This window comes from Rhincodon typus, chromosome 10 (assembly GCF_021869965.1).
Source record: "Rhincodon typus isolate 14 chromosome 10, sRhiTyp1.1, whole genome shotgun sequence".
NCBI lineage: Eukaryota > Metazoa > Chordata > Chondrichthyes > Orectolobiformes > Rhincodontidae > Rhincodon > Rhincodon typus.
Genome location: NC_063341.1, coordinates 3,283,191 through 3,301,941, shown reverse-complemented (window position 1 = coordinate 3,301,941; position 18,751 = coordinate 3,283,191). Strand labels below are relative to the sequence as shown.

Genomic DNA, 18,751 nt, shown 5'->3' with positions numbered 1-18,751 from the left:
AAACGTCAGCCTTCCTGCTCCTCTGCTGCTTGGCCTGCTGTGTTCATCCAGCTCTACACCTTGTTATCTCAGATTCTCCAGCATCTGCAGTTCCTACTACCCCTGAAACTATGATCAGCATTTTGTGTTGAGGACTGGACATGGATGAAATGCTGTGTAAGGACTGATCTCTCTATCTGACTCGTTTTGGCCCATGGGGAGTGCCTCTGTGCAATGTGCCAAGGAAGAGGGAACTGCTGATGATACATGGTAGGTGGGAGATGGGGCCTGTCTGCTGACAACCTGGGTGAGGCTAGCGCTGGAACTAGTAGGAGGACGGAGGTGTGGGTAACAGTTTCCTGGATCTTGTGATCTTTTTCATCTTTGCTGTCTTCATACAGCTGATCACAGAGCAGCAGGATGATCAGCTGGAGCTGGTATCAGGCAGTATCGGTGTTTTGAAGAACATGTCACAGAAGATTGGGAACGAGCTGGATGAGCAAGCAGTGTGAGTGTCACTCCACCCATTCATTTTTGCCTTTTGCAAGGGTGTGTGCGCGGTTTATGTTGAGCTTGAGGGGAAGGGGTTGTGTTGATGTGGCAGCATAAGGAAAACCTGAAGGGGCTGGATAAGCACATTGGATAGATCAGGGAAGATCCAGTTGCTACATAATCTAAATCTGTGAATCATTGCCCTTGCCACCTGCAAATTTTGACATTGAAACAGTCAAACTGGACATGTTTGGAAAGAGATTTTGTTTCAGTGGTCAGGAAGGAACTGCAGTATTTGGACGGGCTTCACCTGAGCTGACTGGATCTAGTAACCTCATTGAAAGGAAACATTGAGTGTTCACAGGAACTGTTTAACTAGTAAGTGGGAGTCAGAGGACTTGGGTAGAAAATGTGGTATAGACAGCAGTTTGAAAACAATTAAAATGGAAGAGAATAGACTAATAGTCAGACGTTGTGCTTTCAGCACTGAAGATAGGAAACTAAAAGTTGTACAGCAATTAAACTTGAAGAAGGAAATGAGAAATACCTCAGCAACATATCAGAGGTGAAGGATAGTTTAGGGTGGGTGGCCCAAATAAGCATTTTTTTATAGTACTTCAGTGCCTGTAATGTAAAAATAGAGTGTTGGTTTGGAATTTTTAATCTAATTTTAATTCAAAGTTACTCTTCATGTTTTATCCACCACTTCCCCAATAACTTAAAGGATTTTAGTTACCTTTTTGTTACTATGTAATTGTCACATTTGAATTTAATGCCTTCATAAAAAATTTTCTTTGAGAGTCACACTGCAGTTCGCCTCCCTGCAAATGTGGTTCTTGAATATAGAAAGTTCATGGATATGAAAAGCAAATTCAATGAATTTCGGGCAGAAATTCACCTTGGAGGGTATGATCTGAAAACTAGTGTGACAATACAACTGTAAGTGGTCAGAACTGGGAACTAAATATTAGAACGTCTGGAGGAGTGAAGGGGAAGATCTTAGAAGGGAGAAGTATCCTTTGTTATTTAGTATAAAATCGTGTTCATAAGAGAAAAGCAAACAGTAGCATTTGAAGTAGAATTAAATAGAAAGGATTTAAGTCTCATGGGACTTGTGTAGAGGTCTTTCAAGAAGTTATTGTGAAAAGGTAGCTTTGTATAAAACTGGGATTAGGTAACCATTTGACAAAGGAAAGTTAGATTTCATAGCTTAGAGTTAGCAGACCAGCAAATGGCAGAAAGGGGGCTAATTTCTCATGCATCGGGACCATTTTCTGCAACATAATGTCCAATTTTAACTCTTAACATTCAAAACCCACCCACTTAACATAAAGCCCAAGTGTAGTGTTGACTCTAGGGGAAACAATTTTCAGGGTTAATGGGAAAGAGCAAGTGAATGGGACTGATTGGAAATCTTGACCAAAAGGTCAGCATCAATGCATTTGGCCAAATGGTCCCTTTCTGTGTTGTATGGTTCAAATAGAATTGAGCTGTGAGAAAATTTTAAGTTTGCAGAAGACACAAAGATAGGTGAAGGGACAGGTAGTGTTGAGGAAGTGGAAAGGCTGCAGAAGGACTTGAGCGGACTAGGAGAGTGGGCAAAGAAGTGGCAGATGGAATGCAATGTGTAAAGGTGTGCAATTTAATAGAATAGAGGCATAGACTATTTTCTAAAAGGGGAAAGGCTTCCGAAATCTAAACACAAAGGGTCTTGGGAGTCGTAGTTCAGTGTTCTCTGAAGGTTAACATGCAGGTTCAGTTGGTGGTTAGGAAGGCAAATGCAATGTTAGCATTCATTTCAGGAGGGCTAGAGTACTAGAGCAGAGATGTACTGCTGAGGCTGTATAAGGCTCTGGTCAACCTGCATTTGGAATATTGCGAGCAGTTTTGGACCCTGTAATCTAAGGAAGGATGTGCTGGCATTGCAGGGGGTCCAGAGGAGGTTCACAAGACTGATCACAACATAAAAGGTTCATATATGAGGAGCGGTTGAGGACTCTGGTTCTGTACTTGGAGTTTAGAAGGATGAGGAGTGATCTGATTGAAATTCTAAGAATACTGAGTGGCCTGGATAGAGTGGACGTGGAGAAGATGTTTCCACTAGTCTGAGAGACCAAGACATGAGGGCATAGCCTCAGTGAAGGGAGAACTGCGATGAGGAATTTCTTCAGCCTGGGGTGGTTAATCTGTGGAACTCATTCGCACAATGTTGTGGAGGCCAAGTCATTGAGTGTATTTAAGACAGGGATAGGTTCTTGATTAGTAAGGGATTCAGGAGTCACACAGAGGCCAGGAGAATGGGGCCATGATTGTATAACAGAGCATACTTGATGGACTGAATGGCCTAATTCTGCTTCTGTATCTTGGGGTCTCGTGCCCTAGAACCGACAATGGGCAACACCATAATAAATTTCATAATAAGCCAGCTTAAATTGGTTACCTTAACTAACTGAGCTTGTTTAAAAAGCTATTTCAACATTATATTCCCTGCTGCACTTTTCAAGCATCGAGTGAGAAAATATTTGAGTGCATGTTGCTGCGGGTCTAAGTAGGTGGCCCTACGTTTCTGATCTGATTTGAAATATAACATGCAGTCAAGAACAAGTTCTATTAATAATGCAGGGCGCATAAAGGATGAAATTGGAGCTTGGATTTCGGTGTTATGTTTCACCCTCTGTACCTTCTGTTCTCTCACAGCATGCTTGATGAGTTCTCTTATGAGTTGGATAGTACCCAGTCGCGGCTGGATAATGTAATGAAGAAACTGGCCAAGGTGTCCCACATGACCAGTGGTAAGTTGCAGGGGGCTGACTGTATCAGTACAGTACTTAATTCACACATTGATCCCAGGACATGAGTAAATAACTTTGGAAAGTTGGTTGCTACTATGATCTGAGATTGGACCTTTGGAAGACCCAGGGTTGCTCTTGGGCAGGAATTGAAACATAAAATGGGGGAAAAAAGATCAAGATGTTACGACATAGAACAACAGTATAGATGACTACAGATTTATATTTTTTCCTGCTTTAAGCCAGGGTTGGGATATGTGAGCTATTTCCTTACTAATGAATTCAAGTCAAACTAATTGTACAACTGAAATAATTGAACAATAATTTGAATTATTAAATAAGTAAACAGATGGTGGAAGGGTTGTGTGTGTGATTAACACATGGGGATATGATATTGCTATTGTGGAGACATGGTTGAGGGTTGGGCAGGATTGGCATCTCCATATTCCAGTGTATAGAATCTTCAGGCAAACAGGAGAGTGGATTGTGAGAAAAGTGGTGGTATTATAATACCGATCAAGGAATCAGTTACTGCAATAAGGCGGATTGGTATCAAAGTAAGTTCCCCAATTGAGGCCGTTAAGGGTTGAACTTGAAAACAGAAAGGATCAGTCACATTGAGTGTTTATTATTCCCAGTCAGGAAGAGAGAGTACCTGTGTGGGCAGATCTCAGAAGTGTGACAATAAATAGGGGATTTCAGCTTCCTCAAAATTAACTTGGTTAAGCAAAATGTGAAAGGCTTGGAGGGGACAGAATTCTTAATGTGTACAGGAGAACTGCTTTAAACCAGCATGTAGAAAGCCCTTCAAGAGAGGGTAGGTGCTGGACCTAATTTTGAGGAACAAAGTTGGGCAAATGGTAGAATTGTCAGAGGAGTAGAGGAGCACGTTGGTGATAGATTTGGTTACTAAGATTTAAGATAATTATGAAAAAGTACAAAGTTGGACTGGAAGTAGGGTCTGAATTGGGGGAAGGCTGATTTTGAGACAACATCTGGCCAAATTGGACTTGTCTCAGCTACGTGCAGGAAAACCCACATTTTAAGCAGTGGGAGACATTTCAAAAGGATGTGGTGAGTGTGCAGAGCCAACATCTTCCTGTAAAGTTGTGAATGGCAGTGGGGCAAACGTATCCAGGAATCCTAGATGTCAAGGAATGTGCAAAGTTGGATAAAGAGAAGGAGGAAGCATATGGTAGGTGGAGGGCTGAAAGCAGTATAAGCTCTAGAGGATAATGGAAAGTGCAAAGGGTTACTTTTCTTCTCTAATTAAAAAAAGAGCCAAGAGGGAATGAGAGAAAGCACTGGCAGGTAAAATAAAAGATAATCCAGAAATGCTCTTTATGTATATTGGAAGCAAGAGGATAACCATGGAAAGAGAAGCTCGTTAGGGACCAAAGTGGCAATCTTGTGGAGATCCTGAGGACATGGGTGAGGTTTCAAATGATTACTTTGTATCTGTATTCACTATCAAGAAGAACAACATTGGTATAGACGGGATGGCTAGGTATGTGGGGGATCTCTGAGCAAACCTGAGCAGTTGCCAGTGAGAAGGAGGAGGTATTAACAGATTTAGTAAGCTTTAAATAGATTAAATCCCCTGGGCTCAGATGACATGCATCCCAGGCTGCTGTGAGAGGCAAAGGAGCAGATTGCAGAGACTTTAGCCTTAAAATTCCAATCCCCTCCGGACATGAGAGGTGCCAGAGGACTGGAGGACAGCTAAAGTGATACCATTATTCAAGACGAATGGCAGAGAGAAACCAGTGAACTGCCGGCCAGGCAGTTTAGCATCAGAGGTAGGGAAAATTTGGAAAGATTTGAAGGACAGCATTTATTTTCCTCTTGGAGAGTCAAGAATTAATCAACGATAGTCAGCATGACTTTGTAAGAGGGATATCCTGCCTAACAAATTTGACTGAATTTTTTGAGGTGGTAACTAGATGTGTGGATGAGGGTAATGCAGGACCTTCGGTAACGCTTTGTATGGGAGATTGGTCAAGAAGGTAAGAGCCCTTGAGTTCAGGGCAATTTGTCAAATAGGATCAAAAACTGGCAGAGATTTGGTGCTGGATCCTTGTTGTTTATAGTGTTCGTTTGTTAATTAGGCACTAATCAGGTGTTATTTGTGAACCAAGTGATAAAACAATATTTGGTGTGGTAAACGGTGAGGGGATGAGCTTTTGACTACAGGAATGTATAGACCAGCTGGTCAGATGGACAGGAGAGTAGCAGATGGAACTTAATCCTGAAAAACATCTTGGGTTTGCTATCAAAGCAAGGGACTATACATTGGTAGGACCCTAGGAAGTACAGAAGATCAGAGACCTTGGTGTGCCTGTCCCCACATCCTTGAAGGCAGCAGGACAAGTAGATAAGGTGTTTAGTCATATGGGATATTTGCCATTATTGGTTAAAGCATTGGATACAAGAGCAGAGGGGTTATGATGAGCTGTCTATGATGTTAATGAGGTCACAGCTGGACTGCACTGTTGGAGAGTTGTGATTGCACTAGAGATGGTGCAGGGGAGATTCCAGCTCAGACAACATTCTGGTGAGTGATTCACCTATGAAGACAGACTACATAAACTGGGGTTGTTTCCCTTCGAACAGAAGGCAAAAGGTGGGGTGGGGGTGGTGGATCTCTGAAATTGAGGGGCATTGACACTGGAAATAGGCAAAAACCTCCCTCTTTAAAGGAGTCAATTACCAGAGAGCATAGATTTCAAATGAGAGGCAGAGGTTTAGAAGGGATTTACAAAGTAATGTTTCACCCAGAGGGTTGAGTATGTGGAATTCAGTGCCTGAAAGAGCAGCAGAAGTAGGAACCATTTCATTCAAGAACTTATCAGATGAGTGTTTAAAAGATCATAGCATACAAGGCTCTGGCCAAGTGCTAGAAAATAGAATTAGAGTAGAGAGATTTTTGATGGGCTGAAGAGCCTGTTTCCACCCTGGAAAGCAGACTCTGGAGCCTGAGCTGATGACTGTATTAGTGAGGGGGACAGTTGCCTGTATTTTTTTTTTCTTTCTGGGAGGTAGTCACACCCCTTCCTTTTAAGTAAAGCTTTAGTTTTTTGACGGTCAGGGCAGGAGATGTGATTTTGTGCCTGTCAGTTCCAAGGACCTGTGATGCCCTTGCTGTTATTTAGGAGGTACCAAGTTGTTGCTTCCTGTGTGGATGAGAGTAAGGACTGCAAGATGGATGAGCAGACTGATAATGGTACCATCTTGCAAGCGGCCATTTGTTGAGGTGAGGTTAAAGGAGAAAGAAATGCTAAAGACAAGCATAGTCCAAAATAGGCGCTATGCTCAGCCATTGAGTCTGGAAGTTCAAAAAGCTGTGTTGCCAGTCCTGTGCTAGGGATCGGAATATTACGAGTGAAGAATAACCTGAGTAGGAAAGGTAGAAGGAATCAAATGCTATTGCTAAATATGAATAAGGATCTACAGATGGGGTTTGAGAGCTATGTTCCAAATTAGTAAGCAGAACCTCCATCTCAAATAGTGAGGAGGAAGGATAGTGGGGGCTCTGCAGATCAGGAAGCAGAATTAACATGGGTGGATATTAGGAATAAGGGTCCAGAATCTTAGAGTGGTTTGTGGAGCCTTTAACATTGAAAAATCATACAAAATTCATCATGCAGAGGTACTAAGCTCATGTCCGTGCTGATAGTTATACCATTGGGCAGAATATTAAGCAAAATTGAACCTGTAAGATAGGTAACATGATAATCATAACTTGTCTAATCATCTTAACCCTTAAGTTAGTGAAAGCTGAATTTGCAGAAAGTTCCAGGAAACTGCCACAGAAACAATCAGAAGTAAAGCTTATTTAGATCTTAATATTATGTGATGAGGCAAATTTAAGTTTTAATCTCATTGTCAATGGTCTTCCGAAGAAAATGTGATTATGCTACAGTTGAGTTCATTGGATTCCATATTAAATTTAAGATTGACATACTCTATTCCAAAATAAGATTCATAAAGCCACTTTCATAATTATGAATGACAGCTGGCTAAACTTGATTGGTTAAATTGGTTCAGATATATGGTGGTACAAATATGCAACATTTAAATTAACCAAAATTTTCAACAAAATATATTGATTAAAAAATGAAAGCTCAGCAAGAGCTTGCAAGAACTGTTATAAGAGTATTAAAAACCAAGGAGAGCAACTAAAGTAGACATTGGTCCTTCAACGAATTGGGAGCAATTATTACGGGGAGTGAGGAAATGGCAGAAATGCTAAACAGTTGTATTGTGTTTCTTTACATTAGAGGATACAAATTACGTATCAGAGAAAGGGTAACCAAGGGGTGAAAAGTATAGGGATTGTTGCAGTGTAGAAAACACAGCAGCCAGTATGCATATAGCAAACTTACACACTATGACGATGACCAAATAATCTGTTTTTATATTGATTTAAGGGTAAGTATTAGTCTGTACCAATGTTTGCTTGCCTTCAACATAGTGCAATAGATCTGTTGTATCCTTGTGAGCAGATAGATAGAAGCTTGGTTTAATGTCTCATTTGAAAGCAGCACCTCCAACAGTGCCACATCCCTTTAACACTGCACTCGAGTGTCAGCTTTAATTTTTGCATTCCACTCTTGGATCTTGAATCTGGAATCTTGTAACTTAGAGGTGTGTGTGTTACCAACTGAGCCACAGCTGACAATGAGGAACTAAATTAATATCAGCAGACAAAATTGAGGGACTAGAATCCAACTGTCTCCGAGGACCAAAAGGCAGCGTTGTTGGATATGTATGATCGTACAAAGTCAACATGGATTTAGAAGTGCAAAATTTTTGGTAATTTTTTTTGAGGATGTAACCAGTAGGATAGATGAAGGGGACCCAGTAGATGTAGTATATTTGAATTTGCAACAGGCCATACAAGGTTTAATGTGCAAGATATGGGCTAATGGAGTGTGAGATAGTTTATTAGCATGAAGGATTGCTTAGTAGAAGGAGTAAGGAGAAGCTGGGCTGTTTCAAATGGGCAGATTCTGGTTAGTGAAATGATGTAAGGATCATTGCTGGCGCCTCAGCTGTTTTACAAAGAGACCACAAGTACTGTTTCCAATTTTGCTGTTGATACAATTCAATAAAAGGCAGAAAGACAAGTTGCTGGAAAAGCTCAGCAGGTCTGGCAGTATCTGTGAAGAAAAAAGTCAGTTAATGTTTTGGGTCTAGTGACCTTCCTCAAACTTCTTTTCCAGCAACTTCTGTTTTGTTCCTGATTTACAGAATCCGCAGTTCTTTCGGTTTTTATTCAACAAAAGGCACAATGGTGCCAACTGGAGACTGTATGCTGTATGAAAGGATATTTTTGTGGCTCTGCCCTAGGAAAATAAATCGATTTGGAAACATTCAGAACCCTGCTTGAAGTAGGCCAGAATTGTATTGAAATAAAAACCGAGAAATTTAGACAGGCTGCACGGTTCAGCTAACATCAGTGGAGAAAGAATCATTTCAGTGGATGACCTTTTTTATCAGAAATGTAAGAAGTTACAGATTTGACAGCATATAAGTGAAAAAATTGCCTGAAAAGAAGGGGAAAGTCTAATACAGAGTTCGTGGAAGGAATAATTAAATGGCAAGGTCACAAATCACATAATACCAGGTCATAGTCCAACAGGTTTATTTGAAAACAAGCTTTTGGAGCATAGCCCCTTCATCAGGTGAAGTGAGAAAGAAGCACACAGAACACAGAATTTATAAGTAAAAGCTCAAAGGCTCACACAACTGATGAGGATGTATTAAACAAAACTAAGATGCTGTCAAATTTTTAATCAGTTAAAGGTTTTAATTATGTATGTAAATCCCTGAATTTCTTTCAAGTCACTGCCCTGAGAGAAGTAATAGTTTTATACACTATACAATCCTGTCATGGCCACTTTTGCAAGACATGCCAGATCTTCGACATGGACACTACTATCGCATGTGGGAACACCACCCACCACGTGCATGGCAGATACTCATGTGACTCTGCCAATGTTACCTGTCTCGTATGCTGCAGGCAAGGATGCCCCAGGGCATGGTACATTGGCAAAACCATGCAGATGCTACGACAACAGATGAATGGCCACTGTGCAACAATCGCCGAACAGAAAGGTTCCCCCACTGGGAGAGAACACTTCAGCGGTCAAGGACATTCGGCCTCGGATCTTTGGGTAAATATCCTCCAAGGCGGACTTCACAACCACGCAGAGTTGCCAAGCAGAAGCTGATAGGCAAGTTTGGTACCTGTGAGGACAGCCTGAATGGGGATTTTGGGTTCATGTCACACTACAGGTGACCCCATCACACTTTTCACTCACACCATACACTCTTGTGCACAAATACATGCCCTCCCTCCCTTGCTCGCTTGCTCCCTCTCCCGCACCCCTGCGCTCACGTGTGCACAAGCACATATAAATCTATGGGGTGAATTTGTATCTGCAGATTCATCCCATTTTGTTCAAAAGGCACACAAATGTATAGACAGTCAATGTGACTTTTTATAAATTCCTACTTTAGAAATAAAACCAGTCTGACTCCAAACTAAAACAAACAGATTATAAATAAGACCTCATACCTAACATGCATTGTCTGACCTAAAATGTCATCTCTTCTTTAGTTCTCTCAGGGCAGCGACTTGAAAGAAATTCAGGGATTTACATATACATTTTCATCAAATAATTTCTTCTAATTGATTAAAAATTTAGCAGCATCTTAGGTTTGTTTAATACATCCTCATCAGTGACCCTTTGATCTTTTATTTATAAATTCTGTGCTCTGGGTGCTTCTTTCTCAATTCACCTGACAAAGGGGCCATGCTCCAAAAGGTTGTGTGTTCAAATAAACCTGTTGGACTATAACCTGGTGTCGTGTGACTTCTGACCTTGTCCACCCCAGTCCAACACTGGCACCTCCACAGCATAATTAAATGACGAAAGCAATGGTCTTAAAGTGTGTGAAAATGGCAATAGGACAAGTAAAACCAAAAAATAACAATGGGTCTATGGAAGTGTAAATGGCAACAGCAGAGCCATTATTACTAGACCAACTGTAGGAAGAAGTGGGAGCAGTGGTGAAGGTATGACATTTTTGCAATCTGAAGTAGTATCAAATTAGTGGTAGGGTGAATAGCCAAGGTCTCTTCCCCAGGGTAGGGGAGTCCAAAACTAGAGGTCAAAGGTTTAAAGTGAGCGGGGAAAGATTTAAAAGGAATGTAAGGGGCAATTTTTTTTCATGCAGAGGGTGGTGTGTGTATGGAATGAGCTGCCAGAGGAAGTGGTGAAGGCTGGTACAATTACAACATTTAGAGGGCATCTGGATGGGTACATTAATCAGAAGGGTTCAGAGGAATATGGGCCAAATGCTAGCAAATGGGACTCGATCAGTTGAGGATATCTGGTCGGCATGGATAAGTTGGACCGATGGGTCCGTTTACATGCTGTATGAATCTAGTGCCTAATCAAAAGTTGAATGCTTGTTTCTGAATCCTTTGAGATTTGTTAGAACAGTTTAACATGCTGAGCACAGTGGGAGCAACATAATTACCATTTCAGTCCTCATTTCAGATGTAAATGCTTTGGGGTTCAGAGGTGGTTTACCAGATTGATACCTGGAATGGGTGTGTTGTCTTATGAGGAGAGATTGGACAGGTAGGGCTGGTTTCTGCTGGAGTTCAAGTGAGGGATGACTTCATTGAAGTGTATAAGATTCTGAATGTTCTTGAGCAGGTAGACATGGAAATGGTGTTCCCTCTGTTGCTGAGTCCAGTAATAAGGGGCGTTGTTTTTCAATATGAGGTTAGCCCTTTTCGGAGAGAGATGCAGAGACATTTGTTTGTTGTGCGTTGAGAGACTTTGGAACTGTCCATGTCAGGAGGTGGTGGAGGCACCTTGCAGTCATTGAGTATTTTTAAGGCAAAGGTAAATAGATTCTTGTTAGGCAAGGGAATCAAAATTTAGTGGTACATGGGAGAGTGGAATTTGAGCCAGTAATAAATTTATTGAAAGATGGAGCACTCTTGAGGGGCTGAATGGCCTACTTTTGCTCCTATTCTGTATGTTCAGTAGGATAAAGGATGACTGCTGGCATCATTGGTCTTGAGGCCCTCAGGAGAGGAAGGAAATGAAATGGAGTAGGAAAAAAAAATCCAGTTGGTTATTACGGAAAAGAAATCACAGAGCCCTCTAATTAAAACTATTGCTTAAATCCGTAATCTATACATTATTTGTTATCCAGTTATGTCAACAGACAGTTGTATTTAGTTTCACTGAATGGAAAAAGGAAACTGGTTTGCTTATTTGCTGTGAGAATCTGATTGTCAAATGTTTCACATTAATGTGGTTTTTGTTTTCATCACATCTGGCTCAGTCTTTTGATAGCATAGAGTTGCTACATGATGTCTGCTTGGATAGCAGGATTACGTAGACAGCTGGTTGGAAATCCCCTAATATGGTAGTGGTTTTGATTCAGAGAACTGAACCACAGCCGGCAGGAAGCTGTGGAATGGGACAGGAAATGTGAAGGGGAAACTTTTCCAGGAAGTGACACCAGGCTTATGTGGTTTGTGTTTGGACGGATCTATGACTCATAGTTAAGTCTGTCTGAGAAACTTGTATCAAGCAGTGGTGTAACTGCAAAATATTCAAGTAAAAATATAAACACAAGATTTAGTACAATTGTTAAAGAAGTGATCAAGGTTTAGGTTATTGAACCCTTCTTTCTTTGGGGGTTTTTTGCTTGAAAAGAAGTGGTTTCTAAAAAACCAATCTACAGTGCAGTAATATCATGTTGGTTGCCTGTTTGTCTTGAGTTTCTATTCCTGATCACTGGCAGTCTGCTGGAAGGCTCTAACTTTGCATCGTACAAGCAAAAAATGTTGCTCTGTCTGCACAACTAACATGATCGCATTGTCTGTTGTCAGCAAATCGTGGGGTCCCTGTGTGGAAAATAGTGGTTTCTGTAAAGCAGGGTTGGGTCCTTGGCATCTGTGGGCCTCTTAATCCATCAGGAGTTCTTATCTCTGGGAACAGGGGAGGGTGGTGAAGCACTGCTACATCAGTAGAAATATTCCCCAAGAAGGAATCTGCACCTCCCAAGGAAGCAAATAAAAATTGGGGCAAATAGACAGACAAATGCCTAGTATCACTGTTAGTAATTTCAAGCCGGCTGTTCCAAGGGTCACAACATAAAGTTAATTTTTTACCTAGTTGTGCATACTCATTTTGTTAGGCTTAGAATAAAAAAAAACCATCAATCAAATTTCTTTAGACAACAGGCTGACTGATTTATTGTGAAAGCAAGACTTATTTGGCTAAGATGTGAAGCTAATTTGTACACAGTTTAGAATAGCAAGTATAATTCTGTACTTTTTAAATAACACAACACACACACAGGCACTAGGTAAAGGAAATAATAAAACTGATTTCTCTGCAGTGATTCTGTTTGGTGGGGGTGGGATAATTGTTCTTGAAGGCAAAAAGGACAAGATGTGGACTGTTCAGCTGAGCCACCTTTTTAATGTTACAATGGAGATGGAAGGAGTGCTCAGTGTCCCTCTAGTCCCGATATGCCACAGTTCACAACATAAATATTTTACCCAGTTAATTTTAAGGTTCTTTTTAAACATATCAAAAAGAGCAAGGCCCAAGTGAGCATAGGTTTCACAGAGAATGATGCTCAGAAAATAATGATGGTGTGCCAGGACACAGTAGAGGAGTTGAATAAATACTTTGGATCAGTCTTCACTGTAGAAGACACTAGTATTCCGCAATTACTGAATCAAGGAGTTAAACGCATTAATACAAAAATAAAACAACTGGAGATCTGAAACATGCAAAATCAGAAATTGCTGGAGGATTTCAGCAAGTCCAGCAGCATCTGCGAAGAGATGAGAGTTGATGTCACGGGCCCTCCAGAACGCCCTCCAAAACAGTGTTCAAACAAAAAGTAGCCCTCCAGCAATCTCAAAACCACAGCAGGTGGCCTCCAGCAATTAACTGAAATGCTGCAACTTCCAAGAAATGCCTTGTTTAAAAATAAATATTCCAGAGTCCAAAGTTCCCTGTTACTAACTGTTTGTTTATTTCACAAGACAATCCAGATCTCCACAGACATGAAATTTAATCTTTTTTTTTCATGATCCTGCGAAACTCCAGTCCTCAAAAATATTACAGAGGCCTTCACAACATTCTAGTCTGTGTTTGTATATGCAGTGTCAACGCAATCCAGTCCCTGTTTATATTCCAACATAGGAGAGTCAAGGTTCTAGTCTCTATTTGTACTCACTCTAGAAATGCTATAGTGAGGGTCATGTCATTGCTTGCTGTAAACACTGCATGGAGGATCAAGTTTGTGTTTGTACCTCTCGTGTAAATGCTATAGTGAGGCTCCGGTCTGTGTTTGTACTTGCATTGTGATGCTATAGGTGTTGATTGGGATCACATGAATGGGTAGGGTCAGAGGTGAGTGAAGGGGGAGAGGATGGACTGTCGGTATGAGAGGGACTTTATGAAATTTCTTTCACCATCTCTGGATAGTCACTCCAATCACTTTGGCTAAGATAGTAAATGTGGTGCCCAATTTATGCATAGCAAGGTTCCACAAACAAATGTGCTAGTGACCATATCATTATAGATGTTGGTTAAGAGATGACTTGTGTACAGGACATGAGGGAGGACTCTCCTGCTTTTCTTTAAGATAGTGCTGAAACATCTTTTGCATCCACCAGCCCATGGCTAAGGCATCACAAATAAAGTCAATACAGTGTGGAGCTGGAGGAACACAGCAGGTCAGGCAGCATCAGAGGAACAGGAGAGTCGACGTTTCGGGTTTACATCCTTCATCCACGTTGTATTGACTCTGACTCCAGCATCTGCAGTTCTTGCTATCTCCGCATCACAAATGAACATATTTCCTCCTTCCAATTCATGTAATCTCCAAAGAAGTTTCCTTAAAGTATGAGGGCCAACACAGAAAGCATACACTGAAATATTGCCCTCTGCTGATTGAAACCAGTTCAGGAGATGTTATGAACCAAGTTTAAAGACTATATTTAATGTATGATGTGATGTTTTGGCCCAGTCAAAAACTGCTCCGGCTCCCTTTTAATTTGAAGGCATGTAAAATGATATTTAAGGAAGTTAATGAGATTTTAAAAATAGTGTCTTATTTCCTTCCTCAGATCGGCGTCAGTGGTGTGGAATTGTCATTCTACTTATCGTCTTGATCGTGGTGCTGATATTATTGTTCACCATCTAAACCTGAACTGTTTGCATTGGAGAGGGAGAATGGAAGAGCAGGCGCAAAAGGCTAAACAAGAGAACAGCTCTGTATTTTGTGGTGCGTGCTTTCCACGGGTCAGCCTGGTTGTGAAGTGTTTCTCCAGCAAATGTGTCGTCCTAAATCTGACTATCGAATTTACCAAGTGCAGAATTATTGTTTTATTCCAGTCATTCATTTACAAAAATGCCGAAATGATAAAACAGGTCTCTTCCTCACCTCCCCCTCTATCTCTCACACAACTCTGGGGGTAGGAGATCCATTGTGAGGTACTTCTCCAAATTACTGTTTTACCTTTTTTTGAAAAACTATGTAATATTTGTATGTTTTGGATCAACATCTCTTAGTGCCTTAAGCAAATGAAATAGGCAGTTTGCCATTTTAGCTCACTGGTAGCCTGTGAAGGCTGTGTGTTTGACCCCTGTGATACAGCCCGTTCATGTTTGACTAGATGTAATCAGCAGTGAGTGTTTGCCTGTTTCTGACTGCATGGCTGATAAAGCTAGCAACCATTTCACACTTCTGCCCTTGACTGACCCATTGTTCTCATGAGGATTTGGTGGATTGGGTAATGAGCTAGCACTGGGGGGGAAAACTGCACAAACCAACTCCAATCCCTGACCACAACTGACATGTAGGAATCCACCACACTCTTAGCCCAAACTCCTGTACATCTTGCAGGCCTGTCACATTTGGAGGGCAACTTTGTTTGGCGACATTAACACAAACTAATCTTGGTCAAATATGCGTGCACGCCCAGCACCACACCCTTTTGAGGTAGTCAGTGGTCTGCTACTGATGTCATTAATACAGAAGACCAGACTGATGTTCTGAGGACATCGGTTCAAATCCCATCACAGCATCATGTGTAATGTAACTTCAGTTAATAAATCTGCAATTGAAAACTAGTCTAAGTAGTAATAACCATGAGAACCATTGTTGACTTTTCTAAAACAAATCAGAGAACCAAATGCCCTTTAGGGAAAGAATATATCTGCCATCGTTACTTGGTCTGGCCTACATGTGACTCCAGACCACAGTAATTTGGTTTATTCTTAACAACTCTCTGAAATGCCAGAGCACCAAATGCTGGCCTTGCCAGTGACACTGACATGAATGAAGAGATTAAAAACTACCCTTCCCCCAGTTAGATAACATCATTGCAACAATTAGCGCAACACATTTTTGGAAAAACATAGATATGAGGTGCAAGGGTCAAGTAACATTGTTTGCAAGGGTGGGAGTGCACCTAGAATAATAACTTGGGCAGAGTTTTAGACTGCACATGCCAACTGCTCACCAGTCTCCATCAATGTTTATTATCTTTGTTCTCCCATTGCCCCCAAACTTCCTCTAGACTGCAAGTCCAATTTGGTGTTTGCCTTTAAAATCAGCTTCTCTCCAGGCCTTCAGATTAAAAATGGTATTGCAGAACATTTTTGAGTGAACCTTTACAATGTGTACACAACTTCACACTACAGTTGGCATACTTAAAATGTCCTTGTGATTAGATTGTAGTGAAGTTTGTGCCTATGTCGCCTGCGTTTTGTACCTGTATTTTGCACTGACTGTAATGAGACACTACTTTCTGCTATCTTTTGTTCATCTCTGTGGAGAAATAACAGCTAAATCAATTAGACTGCCAGTGCACGCCACTCAAAAAACCCTTGCGTTCCTTAATTGGGGCCAATTTGTGCCTGTAGACCTTCCACTTGCCCATTCTGTCACTTGCAGTTTGCATTGAAATTCCTCACTGCCAGCCTTGCTCCGACAACATGAATCCTGCAGGGTATGAATATTCCCAGGTTCAGTCCCTGCTCAGTGCTTATCTCTGTGTAGCAGTAGAGGGGGTGTGGTGCTTTGAGGTTAGCTTCTGCGCCCCTTGATTTTGGAGGAAGGGACAGGATGTAAACCAGATCTCCAATTCCTAGTCACCAGTAAGTGACCTACTGCACTGCGTCTGTGTGGACTTTGGATGCGAGCAGAACAAGGCTTGAATTGAAACACTGCTCATATGAATGCTTTCTGACACTGGGTGAATAGACATGGGTTAGGTGTCTGGAACTGTACTTAGTATCTCCAGGCAAGAATGGTGGTGATGGAAGGTTTTTGGGGAGAGCTGGGATCATATTGGAACATGAATTTGTTAGTGATAATTAGCTTCAAAGCAATTAAGGGATGATCTAATTGAGGCGCTTGAAATGATTAAAGTCATCGGAAGGATGGTTCAAGAAAACCTTGCTCAGCCAACATTTAAAATTGAAACTGGTTCATTGGACAAATCTACTTTTTTAAAATAGTATCTTTGTTTTTGTAATGCAATGTTAGCTGACGTATTTGGGTGTAATTTAAAATAAAACTGTTGTCAGGGCTGTTACAATCACTGTAAAAGTTAAATTATCCAGCAGTATTTTAATGTGGTCCAAAACCCATGTTGAATGTGATGTTCCCATCGTTCAGACAGACCTGTTAGAGGGCCCTTGAGAAGAAGCTGCCTGCTGATAGCTTCACGCAACTAAGCATTGAAGAGTGACACGTGCTGCCCTGGACTTGCCAGGGGAGCAGTAAAGGAACAGTGACCAATTTCTTTCACCACTGCAGGCCACATTGCAGATGTACCTCCCGAGTTATTTAGTAGGGTGGTGGAGGGTCATGGCCTCCGACACTGTGTAGATGCCGAGAGTGGCACTGTACGTAAGCAGTCTCTCCTGAGTCTGAAAATCATGGGTTTGTAACTGTAATTGTGCATGTAATTTAGATTCACGTTCCCAGTGCTGTGCTGCACTGTCAGGCTGCTGTCTTCTGGCTGAGGTCCTCTCTGGTGTCTCCAGAGAACATAAAACATCTCACCATCGTTTTGAAGAGCAGGGCTGACCTGGACAATGTTTATCCCTCATCCAACGTCAGTTTTTTTTTTAAAAAGAATGTTGTAGGCTTGTTATCGCATTGTTGGCTGTGGGATCTTGCTGTGCACAATTTGGCTGCCATGTTTCCTTGATTGCAAAAATGACTACATTTCAGAAGTACTTAATTGGCTGTTAAAATGCTTGGGGATGTTCTCGAGGGGAATTGCAAGTTATCTTTGTGTCTTCTGATTTCTCTTTTGCAATCTGGTGTGTAAATAAATGATGTATAGTTAACCCCTCTCCTTTGACTCCTGAATGTTTACTTGGAAAGAAGGCTCTAAGGATTGAGGGACTGCGGTGGTAACCTGCTGTGATACGCTACTATAGTGTACCCCGGGTTCAAGTTTCCAAACAATGAAAGCCACCGTTTTGCAGGCTGTCAAAACCTCTGAGAAATACACCTCACGCAATGCATCCGCAAGTGTGATTTCAGCAATGTGGGAATTAGGAAAAGGTCTCAGTCATGGAGTACTCTACAGCAATAGTTAATTTTGACAGGAGCATTACGCTGTTTCTAATCCTGATTATTATATATGGCAGAACCCCGCATTCACATTACTCCACGGGACAGGTCCCTCATTCGCAATGACTTCATGTGATCGGGTCCCTCTTTGTGTACACTTATTGCATAAAAGGGGCAAGACCTGCACCAAGAACAGGGACAGTGTGGGGTCAAGGGCTTGCACCAGGAACAGGACTGAGGTGAGGTTTCTGCACGAGGAGTGGGGTGTGGGTGAAGGAAGGTGAACCTTCCTCTTCCACCATACGCTCAGCCTGCTGCCTAGCCACCTGCACCCAGGGCGAGGAGGCTCAGCTGGGTAATGCTGCCTCCTTGGATGAGGAGCTGGGCCCAGCACCCACATCCAGGAAGGTCAAAGCAGCGACTGGAGAGAGCTTGGCCAACGAAGGCTTGATGTTTGAAGGGTTAGTTCTGCACCCCCACAGCATCCTAGTCCTGTCTACCTGCCCCCACCTTCCTGAATCCTAGAACATCCCTGGTAGTACCATCTTGGAGACTGCTCCCTGCTGTCACTCTGACACAATTCAATGGGCCGCTTGACCCCTCCCTGCTCTTGGTACCACTTACGGGTGGTGTTCACAACTGTTGGGGAAATAGACGCTCAACAGCTGCCTGAGGTCCAAGTATTGAGCCTCGCAATGTCTAACCAATCTGAAAATAGATTCAGGGATTTATTTGTACTTTCTGATTTCGGTCTATTAACCAATTCTTGATTCACCATATTATCCCCAGGCCTGGGATCCCTAATCTTGTGAAACAACATCTTATGCACCACTTTATCA

General features: G+C 41.8%; 1 protein-coding gene across 1 annotated transcript in view; it reads left to right on the top strand.

Annotated features, from left to right (window-relative positions):
• stx6 (syntaxin 6) overlaps positions 1-17,689 on the top strand; it is a 32,266-nt gene extending 14,577 nt beyond the window's left edge. Inside the window, exons 6-8 of the mRNA XM_020517686.2 lie at positions 381-487; positions 3,169-3,263; positions 14,446-17,689. Coding sequence (XP_020373275.1) covers positions 381-487; positions 3,169-3,263; positions 14,446-14,522 — 279 coding nt within the window. The 3' untranslated portion in view covers positions 14,523-17,689. The remainder of the gene's footprint in view (positions 1-380; positions 488-3,168; positions 3,264-14,445) is intronic.
• The last annotated feature ends 1,062 nt before the right edge of the window (positions 17,690-18,751 follow it).